At 41.6% G+C, this 11,233-nt stretch overlaps 1 protein-coding gene across 2 annotated transcripts in view; it reads right to left on the bottom strand.

Annotated features, from left to right (window-relative positions):
* Window positions 1-274: 274 nt before the first annotated feature.
* The window catches only part of ggps1 (geranylgeranyl diphosphate synthase 1), a 17,408-nt gene continuing 6,449 nt past the window's right edge, over window positions 275-11,233 (bottom strand). Inside the window, exons 3-5 of one of the 2 annotated variants that reach the window (XM_050071635.1) lie at window positions 9,264-9,368; window positions 8,727-8,797; window positions 275-1,969 (exon numbers count right to left, since the gene is read on the bottom strand). In XM_050071635.1, the coding sequence (XP_049927592.1) occupies window positions 1,166-1,948 (783 nt within the window). In that variant the 5' untranslated portion in view covers window positions 1,949-1,969; window positions 8,727-8,797; window positions 9,264-9,368 and the 3' untranslated portion in view covers window positions 275-1,165. The remainder of the gene's footprint in view (window positions 1,970-8,726; window positions 8,798-9,263; window positions 9,369-11,233) is intronic. The other variant, XM_050071634.1, reaches the window with a different exon arrangement.

Here is an 11,233-nt window from a genome sequence, read left to right as displayed (position 1 = left end):
GTGTTAGGTTTGTGTGCGCAGAGTAAATGTTTGGGAGAGTGCTTTTAAATAAGACATCAGGTCCAGCGTAGAAGAGCAACTTTCTGTGAGTCACATCTTGATTTTCAGTTACACCCGTGTGCTCAGTAGATGGTGCTGCGTATCTCTGGAGAAACGTCCCTCTCTTCCCCGTCACATCAAACATGTTCAGTTCAAAACAATAAAAAACTAAACTAGATGCCACAGGGAGATGTCAAATTTTGTTTCAGAAGTCAGACATGCCCACAGGTTATCTTTAAAGTTTTTTATTCAATAGATGCAAAGAAGTTTTTAACTGCAGCACAGTGTCTACTTACAAATATCATAACTGGATAACCCTAATACAATATTGGAGATGTGAAGGGCTGTGTTGAATCTGAACCAGACGGAAACGCAGACTGCGATAAACCCAAAACATCAACAGAGTATTCATATACAGCTGAGCATAAACAGCATGAGCACTACTTTGCATATAATGCCAGCGTGTTACATAACAAGTAGACAATTGAGTTGCAGAGGTCTTTTCTACAGGATTGGCACTCTTGGCGGCTTAATGATTAAGAATCCCCAAATCGCACATCATACACTCGAGAGAGACGTCTTATTTTAAACAAGGACTTCGGAAAAAAACACACAGCATACACTCGGCTTTAGATAAACAATTTTCGTCTGGTGGCAGAACATAAAAAAATACATTTATATGCACTGTAGTACACATCAAAAAGGAAGGCTTTTAAGCTTTGTTGCCATCTTGTCATTTTTCATTTTCAAAACAGCAAACATAAAACCGACGTAAGAAGTTTCATTTTTTAATTTATTTCTTCCTCTGACTGCACAGCTACAATTGGATACAAAAACTGGTGATGTGTGTTTTGTCGAGCAACACTTGAAGGATGCTGACAAGCACACAAAGGAGAAAGGCAACATTCGCGGCTGCTTCGCTGTCTCATAGCTGCTGAATGCAGTCAGAGCTGTCTACCACAATTCAAGAGCTAGAGTTGAATGATTAATTATGACTCATTAAATAGTTTGTGAATGTAACATACTGGTGTGTGTGTGAGTTGAGCTTTTTGGGAGTGGGTCTATCTGCATCAGGATATTAGCAAAGCTTCTGTGGGGCTAGGCGTGTAGCAGTGAAATGTGGAGGTCAGTAGTTTTGGCTGGAGTGTGGCTCAGTACTGGACACTGCTGCGGCTTCAGCCTCACGATGCATTTGGCTGAGGTGTTTGATGAGGCTCTCCAGTTGAGGGTTTCCCCCCAACTCCTTGATGAGGCGGTAGGCCTCCTCCTCCAGGTTCCGCAGAGTCTGACGAGCGTAGGCGAACGAGCCAACCTTCTCCAGGTAGTCCACACAGTATCGTTTGATGTCCATGTTCTCCGTGCGCTGCCTCAGGATGTTCTGTACCTGGGTGCTCTCTGGACGCGACCATATGGCATGAATGGTGAGGAAAGAGAACTTGCCTTCAGTCAGGTCCTCACAGAAGCTCTTGTTCTCAGAGTACTCACGAGAGCTCAGGTTGCAGTAGTCGTCACGAATCTGGAAGAAGAGGCCCAGCGTGTCCAGGAGTGGTTTCAGGTCCTGTTTCCAATCAGAGAAGAGCTGCATCAGGCCCACAGCCAGACCGAAGAGCCCTCCAGTTTTCTGCAGCACCATGTTGAGGTACTCCTGCTCAGTGGGACAGGTGTAGTTGTCCCTCCAGTGGATGTCCAGGCCCTGACCACGGTGCAGCTCCAGCAGCTGCCGGGTAAACACTTGGACAGCCTCAGGGTGCTCCAGGGTCAGCACCTTCTCTAACCCCAGGAAGTAGACGTAGTTGGCTGAGTTGATAACGGAGGGGATGCCGTAGATGCTGTGGGCCACAGGGAAGCCTCGCCGCAGCTTGGAGCTGTCCTCGATGTCGTCTATGAGCAAGCTAGCGTTGTGCAGCATCTCAGTCACCTCGATGATCACCTGAGGATGTCACGACAAATTAAATCATTTAACTATAAGATTATGTAAAAAATCAACAATGCATAGTTTGAGAATTATTGTGCTCCATTTCACCGTAATTCAGGTTTTTATTTTTTTGCCATACTAACTTGCAGTAACTGTTACACTGATGGTTGTGCAGAGAAAACTGCCTTTGCCTACTCCTGACTAACACAGACAGTAACAGGTTGTCAGGGGGTCTATGTAAATTATGCATTACAGCTTGTATACAGCAGAGGGTGCCATGTCTACACTCTCGCCTGCACTGCTCTAGTGAGAGTCTTCGTCAGCAGACAAAATTGTTGCTGAGACAAACCAGGCAGTCAGTCAGAGAGAGAGTTCAGCAAAGGTTGACTCCACACTGGAGCTGTTTCAGATTCACACTGTTAAGAAATTACAGGTGACACTACGGGGTTTAGCGCAGTTTTACCCGCTCTACAGAGAGAACAAGTGGACAGTGGACAAACTAGCAAACAGCCATGATAAACGTCCTCAGTCCCTCAGGAGGAAATATCCAAAACTGGCTTTGTTTCAGCTCCATGCTCGACACAAAACAGCCAGCGCTGCCATCAGGTGTCTGCTGTCTTGTGCTGTCTGTGCAGCCTGCTGGAGTGCTCCGCTGATTTAAAAGACAAGTGGTGTGGCCTGGTAATGAAAGCTGTTTGTATGGGGCTGGGGAGCACAAAGAGAGGCTCAGTGGGTCAGGCAGATGGCCAAGGCTGGGCCAGTTGAGCAGTTTATCCGGCAAACACAACCTTTCCTTCGGCAGGGTCCCGACACTCGCTCACCCTGCAACCTCAGTGAGCCACTCACAAGAGACGGGGGTGGGGGTTTGTGGGTAAAGCTACAATGAATGCACACATGAAGGAGAAAATGGAATATTGTGCAGCCAAAAACATACTCGAGGATTCAAAGGTTCGCTGCAAACACTGAATTACAATTCCCCGTGAGAATAAAGGAACAAGGATACAATCAAGAAGACAAGATTCGAAGCCTTGAATAACAACAGCAGTTATCAAAGCCAAACACACGCACCCAAAACTCACGTTTGGACTTTGAGTGTGTGCAAGGAAACAAATTAGTCAGACTGTCGCTGTGTAATTCTGCCATTTAAGTGCCGAGTGCCTTCACTACTCCGCAAGACTTCATTGATTAGCACCAGAGGTTACTGATGCAGAAACTCACTCTGTTTGCCAAAGCTACAATCAGTGACCCATTAAGAATGCAGAAGCTCCTTCACTACAAGCACGTGCACTGAGTCCAATAAATTGAGGGGAAATAACTCTGAAACAGACGAGTCAGTTATGTGCGTGCATAATCCAGTCACACTCAGGTGGTGGTTTGCACCTACAATAATCCCTCTGAGTCAGACTGCGGGACGGCTGAAGTCTGGCCAAGGTTTTAACATGGTCATCCCACATGATCACACACCACGCCTACTGCATTGTGTCATTCAAAAATGCTTTCTCATTCATCGAGAACAGAAGTCTTAGTGTTAAAAAATATGACTAAATATGGCAGATATCCTAACACATTTTATAAAATGCTAAAGAACGCACAGCATAATCTTAATCTGTGATTTATGTATTGTGTGGTGTTTAAATCTTGTTTGTTGATGCTGTGTCCCTGCTGTTTGTCTTTGCCGGTTGTCTTGTATTGTTTTTGATGCTGTGTGGTGAAGCTGGAGACAATTTTCCGTAACTAATTAGGAGACTAATACAGGCTTTTCCTGCAGTGTTTTATAGACGTAACACCACTTTCATGGTCATCATAAAAGAAAAAGAAAAAAACCCCCAACTTTTCATGAAAACAAACTACGCAGGATTTTCCTAAAAAGATTGTACAGACTCATACAGAAGTAATCCCTCTCAGTCATCACTCAGGACCCACTAGAAGTGTGTGGTGGTGCATTTTTCTGCCTGTATTTTCTGATTATGGGCAGGTAACCCCACAGCACTCAGGTGAGGTAGTGTCCAGGTGCCTGACCGTAAACACCAGGCATCCAAGAGACACAGCTCTGAATGCAAATATAGCGAGGCGAAACACCAAACGAAGGTCAATCAAGCGTTGGCTACTACTTTCATTTTTGCTGGCGAGCATGTTTACAAACACTAACCAATGATTCTGCATTGTATACCTTTAAATAAAGCACTTTTAGGGAAGCGAGAAGAGGAGCTATTTTAGGAAGGTGATATATTTATGAGTATGGGTATTGTTTAGGCTGCCATGCACTTACTAAACTGATCACAAGATGTGTCTGGCTATCTATTGCAGCCAAACTATTCCCTGGGAAAAACCCTGCACCGAAAACGTACAACAAATGTACTGTCTATCCTGATCCAGGCGTGACTGCTGTACAATCTGCTGCTGTCACAACTTCTTACCATCTCCATGTAATGATAACCCTCTAACACATTACAGGCTGTATCCAGACATTTGACCCGTCTTAAAGAGATAACTTGTATTATCATTATACAATCCAGGAGTTATGAGTCGCTCCATGTATCATGTTTGATATGCTAACCTGCCACCCAGTTCCCTACTTATTTTCTAATGGAGGCGGCTACATTATAGTCACTCTACATCAGTCACATTAAAACCTATGAGAGGCTCTAAGCCCAAGGCTTTCTCATGAATGACACGTGTTCTCAAAGTAACAGACAGAAGACAGTATATAAAGGCTAACCTTTCGACATTGTCACAAAGAATAGAGCACAGTCAGCGAAAGGTCGCGAAGCAACTGATGTGTACAGAGGGAATTTCCCAAACCTCCACAACCTGTTCTGTAGTACAGCGTAGAGAAGCACATATGGGGGTTTGATGAAAAATTCATTGCCAAACGAATGAGACAGTGTGCCACTGTCACTGCCTCCATCTATCTGAAGGCACGGTTGTTTCCATGGCGGCGACTTCTTGGCAGCAGCGTGCTAATGATGACGAGAGGAGTGCTCTCAGTCTGCATGATGGGTTCAGCAGGAGTTTACAGAGCTGCTGCATGGAGGGAGCAAAGGGGGGAGACTGAGGGAGTCATGGGGGGAGAGGGCTCTTTGATATGCCAAACAAGGAAATCCTGTCTAAAGTGGAATTATCAGGAGAACAAAAGTAGATTTGAGCACAATCTGCATATGAATGTGGGCCATATGAACTGGCAGTCTGCAACTCTACGAATCAAAAACTGATCAAATTCAGAACTCTAAGGCAACGTGTCACTGAAGCCTTGAGGAGCATATGTGCTGCTGAATTGGAAATGTCAGCACTTCAGTCAAGAAAAGTAGCAAGATGTAATGTGAAAATAATCAAAAATGAATGTTGAGTTGCTCCTTTAATACATTTTGCATATTGAGTTAATTCATCTGCAGACACACAACCTGCTGTAATAGCAGCAGTGTGATTAAATACATCCCTACTGATGCAAAGTGAGAGATGGATGCTGTAGCAGGAGGAGGGCTGACACGACAGGATTGATTTATAATATTTAATAATTCCTCAGATGAGACTGACAACTTTATTACTCACACAAATGCACCTAGTTTTTTTTTCTTTTTTATTGAGGCCTGAAACCAGTCATCACATTGGGGGAGGGCTTTTATTGTATGCTGGACGATGAAATGACCACAGGAGACAACCCTGCGACCTCTGAGCTTTGCGGCAGTACTAGGATTCCTCTACTTGGGGAGGGTTTATAAAACATTCAGGACAAAGGGAGACCTGTTGAACGGCAAATCTAATGAGACCTGACAGGCTCAGCACTTAGCATTCTGCACTGCGAAAGGCATGTAGATTCAGAAAATACAGTCTCCGTATTTTCATTACTAGACACAGGACCAGTATTCAGCCGCTGTAACGTTAATGCTATCAGTATAATAAGGTCGACGGCCTGATCTCTCCGAGTGGACAGCGGCGAGGGTCCTGCTCAATAAAACCAATAAATCCTAAATGGCTAATTAGAAATTAATCTGGCCAAGGAAAAGCAGGAATGCCAATCAGCCCCGCGATCTGTATACACACTTCAATATGTCTGCTGCAATCTAATCAGGCAGCATCCAAGAATGTGTTACAACAACACTGTAATGGATGAGTGGAGGCGTAGGTTTGCCTGGGAAGCTGTCTGTGACTTGAATCATGCTAATCCTTTGCTCATAGAGGTGATCGGGAACACATAAGGCTGAAGAAGCGGTCGTCTCTCACAGTGGGTACTGTATACACAAACAAACAATCCCTAAATGCTGCCAAATATTTCCTTCTCACTACCATTCACTGCACCATCTGGGCTACACTGTACAGTAAAACAATAGCCTACACATTTTCATTCAGAAAGCAGAAACTAACACTGATTTTAAGGTTTTCTTTACAGCGAGATAGTGCTGCCATCATACTGTGCTGCAGGATCATTTCCCCACTACAAAAATAAAGTTGAATTCATGTAATATTAGCAGCAAATAGAGGCTGATATGAATACAGATACTGTGAAGTGAATTCAGTAAATTAGGCCATACACATTTTGGCTATAATGCTTTTATCTACACATACTGATGTACACCTGTCGCTTGGCACGTTCCTAACCCACAACAAATTATTCTCTTTGGTGCAGAGGTTAGTAAACTGTCAAAACATACCAATACTAAACAGTCAAAACACAACAACCCACATATTCTGAAAGCCTTTGATGACTGTGTTATGTTTCCGATGTATAGCTCTGTATGTATTTTGTTTGTACTGTAACCAACAAAGGCATCGTTAGCTTGCATTCTTTTACTTTCCTTTTGTTTTACTTCCTTTTGAACATAATATTGAGAAGTGCTCTTTATGATATTATTAAATAAAGTTATTATTATTGTGCCACGGCTGAGCAGCTTGAAAGCCCTGAGTCATGAGTCATGAGACATCTTGAAATGAAACACTAGATGAAACAGCGACCCTATCAGAAAGTGCCTATTTAAAAAAGAAGAATAGAGAGCAAACAGTGTTATGAATACATCCACAGTGGGCAGGACGTCATCGGTGTCACAGTCTGAATGATACTTCAGGATTTGGAAAGGAAAATACATTAGTGGCCCGATCAGTGATTTTTTTTTAAACAATATTAACTACAGGTATTTTCATGTATTTGTTAAAGGTGGAATTTTTATGTAAATTTTCTGAGTGGCTCTGCAAAATTTGAGACGTGGGCTGCAACTCAGAGGTTTGGATACTGGCTCAGGCACTGAGCCTTAAAGCAGTCAAACCTCACAATCAGTCCCTAAAGACAGTTAGCCGCTTGACAACATGTAACGCGGGCTGGCTCCCTAATGGTAAGAAATCCACAACAAATTATCACCAAACTCTGCAGCTCTCCAGAGCTTTTAGATTCTTGTCTTTTGGGCCCCTTTCCTGTGTGGTTTGCAACAGCAGCAAGTGGCAAATTTCAGAAGAGAGTAAAGAAAGAAAAAAGAACCCACTGTACACAACCTGCTCAGCACCAAACCACAGACAAACTTGGCAACTAGCTGATAAAGACAGTCCAACATCTAGCAAGCTTAAACTCCAGGTGCCAGATGCATAAAACTCTGTGTAGATTCAAGACAGAAATATACGCATTCCTTGTGGCAGATTTATAAAGCTGTGCACACACCTCATTCTGTTTTATAAATCTTGATTGCTGTTGTAGTTTGCCATAAATGTATGCAGAAACGCCCTTAAACATGTTTGTACGAATACTTGTGCCTGCTCCACCTCTCATTAGACTTGTCAATGAGGAATATGGCCATGAAAGGGCAATTTCACCAACTGTGTTGCATCTGTGAGGTTCTCCAACGGTGCCAGAGCAGCTGTCATTATGCTCGGCTGTGGATATTTGCAGCTTCCGTATCACTAATTCATCACGTTTCTGCACACCGTCATCGTGGTAAAATCTCAATCATCATTATTATTAAACGTCAGAAGGACGATCAATGAATCATTCACAGCACTTATGTTGAAACTGACTTCATGAAGTGCTTCACAGGATTAAATGAAACACTCACTAACAGGGAGATGAATGCAAATAAAAAATGATGGATAAATTCACCTGAAGCTATCTCATCTAAAACAGTGTGTACACCTGGTCTGAAGAATGTGTGAGGTGCACACATTCTTCCTTCGTAAATACTAGTTTATGTGTGGGGGAAAGGTACACACATGGTTTTTGTGAGTAAACATCATTTGTGCATCTGGCCCCAGATATTGTTCTCAGCCACAAACCAAAACTCTGCTGAATGTTTAAGTGAACAACATGTTAGCTTGTTTTAGAGTTTTTCTGCCCCCTGGGTTTAACACAGCTTTAGCATTTGGGCTATACTTTCCTTCCTCTAGACAAACTCTTTAAAAGTCAGTATACACACCATCGATTTGTGTGGAAAAAAAGGCATCTAATTTCAACATTTCATAAAATCAGCAGTAAGGAAAAGCTGCACATCATCAAACAAATATAGAAAGAGGTAAGTGTCTTGTTTTGCCCACCTTTTTCATTTTATTCCACTTGATCCTCAGCTGCATTAACAACCTACTGCAATAAATCATGGATGCTCTAAACTCCACATCCAAGCATTGCATTTACATTCAGTTAGGAACGACCCAGCTGACAGAACACTCTAGTTGCATTACAAAATAAATTGCCTATTCAGAGTAAGTGTAGCATGATTTCCCCTTCCTGGGCCTGTCTATGACAATAAACATCAGGCGGCTCTGAATGGGAAGAGGCTTGACATGGCTGATTTCTCACCTGTAGTTTGTCCTCTGGGACATTGAGCCAGTGGTTAAAGGCTTGGGATAGTTTTGTCCTCACTTGCTTTCCTGTGAAGAGAGCAGACGACAAAAGTTCAAGGTTTAATAGTCAAAGACTTGTGTATTGTTGTATGCAAAGAAAAGGGAAGAAAGATAAGTCAATCCTTAACAATGACTATTGTTGCAAATCATCAGCTCAGTCTGCGCACTTCACTTACTTTGCATTTTATCTTTGGGTCCTTATGTAATAGATATTTGAGAATGCACACTTTGAACAGGTCTACATTAACACAGCTGGTGTGTGGTAGCTACATGGTCTACATTAACACAGCTGGTGTGTGGTAGCTACATGCTCCCAGAGAAACTGAACTTTAAAGTGTTTTCATGTAACAAATAAATAAAGTGATTAAGTGACTTAAGAACTTGTGTTTTATTGTCATAATTTTACCCAATATAGCAGCCAGAAGTGGGACCAAGTCTTTCTTTTGCAAGTCACAATTAAGTGTAGAGTGAAAGCACTTAAAGCAACACTTACTTTCTGGAAATTTTACACTTTTCTTTGTTTAGGGCTTTGGAGGGAGGTGGAGTTGCAGGAGGAGGAGGATAGGACTTTGGAGGGAGGCGGGAGTTGTGTGCTGTGCTGTGTGAAATGCAAGAAAGGTAAGAGTTGCTTTAAGTACCAAGTCAAGACAGGCATGTCCCGCATAAAGTCCCTTTTCACGACTGACAAGTCCCAAGTCAAACTTAAAGTGTTGAGGCCTAAACAAGTCATGATGCACTCTTCGCCAAATGCAATGCCATTTTAACAACAGATTAATAATATATTAAATTTACAAAAATCCTGAATGCTTTTTTTCAAGTTTGTTGGAAGCTATTGTGTCTCCATCTGTAATTTTTAAGCTGCACATTTTGCATACTGAAATTAATTTTTCTTGACTACAGCATAATTTTTATATGCAAATAAATCACCTTTGGTATCATTTTATCAGCTCAGTAACATAACATTAGTTCTTCAGGGTTCTCTCCTGTCACTTGATTAAATGCTGTTGGATTGGATCTGGAGAATTAAGTGTTGACTTGCTGAAATGAATAGTATTAATGTCAGTGAATTAGGAAATTTAAGGAAATGAATTGATGCCACTTTTTTAAAAAGAAGAAAAAAATATTTGTAATCTTTGAGCTTGGGGGAACATATCAAGTATTTTCAAGTCACAAGTCCAAGTGAAGTCACGAGTTGGTGGTAAAGTCCAAGTCTTTTTTGATTGTTGGGTGACTTGAGTCCACACCTCTGACAGCAGGTAGGCATAACAGTAAAACAGTAACAGTAAAATAACCTCACACAGTTTTTAAAATATCTCAGCCTGGCCTATCACAAGCAGTTATCTAAAAGGTCTAAATAAAGAGAAACTCTTTATTTATTTTACTTGCAGAGCTAATTCTCAGTTAAACTCACAGGTCAGCCTGAGCACACAGCTGTTAGGGCAACAGTGGAGGTGGGATGTGACCTGACTAGAGTAACTGAGACGTCATGAAGAAAAAGAAACAAAGAAGAAAAGCCCTGTAGCTGGTCTAACTGAAGCACATGAAGTTTTCTGTTGTTCAAAGACCTGGTTTAGGGCTTGTTTTTCTTTGAGCAAACTGGACTATGTTGTAAAGCCGTTTCCAGCTGAGAGCTCACATCTACAACCTAAACAGTGGCAGGGGTGAGTACAATTTCATGCAAACCTATAGAGTTGTTTGCCAAAACTATGATAAATGTTCCAAGGGTAAAACACTGAACGTCTGTAAGATGATAATCTTTTCTTATGAGCCTGAATGACACAGTGACACTGCAAAAGAGGAAACATCCCAACTAACAGAGACCCTTAGGACTTGTCCTATTTACCCAAAATGAAATTCTGGTGTTAGGTCAGTCACTTCTCCACTGACAAAAAGTGACCAATCAAAGCTGAAGAAGCAAATAAAGAGTGTCTCATAAACAGCTGCAAGTGAGCAGAGAAATCAGACTACAAAAACATGAACAGAACTATGCACAGCTTGCTGATTTCTGTGTATTCAAATTCTAAAACTGTTACACTTTATTACCATTTGGAGTCATCAACGTGTCAAATACAGCCTCATATATGAGAAAAAGAAATTGCCAATGTGACATATCAGTTCATGTTCAAACGATTGTCTACCAACTCTGCAGTGTAATATTAAAATAAAAACCATATAATCTAGGCCTGGATAACATAACATCTTTACCATAGTGACACCATACAGATTTGTAGCTTAACTTTTATATTAATCAGATGCCACAATTGCGCTCCAATGCTCAGTGTAGCTCAGTTAAAAACTAACTGAATACCTCACAATGTGTGACTTTAATGCTAATTCAGTTCAAGTCTACTTGACACAGCAGTAACATACATATATATACATATATACATATATATACATATATATACATATATACATATATACATACATACATACATACATACATACATACATATACATATA

The sequence above is a fragment of the Epinephelus moara genome, chromosome 19 (genome assembly GCF_006386435.1).
Source record: "Epinephelus moara isolate mb chromosome 19, YSFRI_EMoa_1.0, whole genome shotgun sequence".
Classification (NCBI taxonomy): Eukaryota; Metazoa; Chordata; class Actinopteri; order Perciformes; family Serranidae; genus Epinephelus; species Epinephelus moara.
Note: the sequence above shows the minus strand (reverse complement) of the source record. Positions and strands in the feature narration are given on the sequence as shown.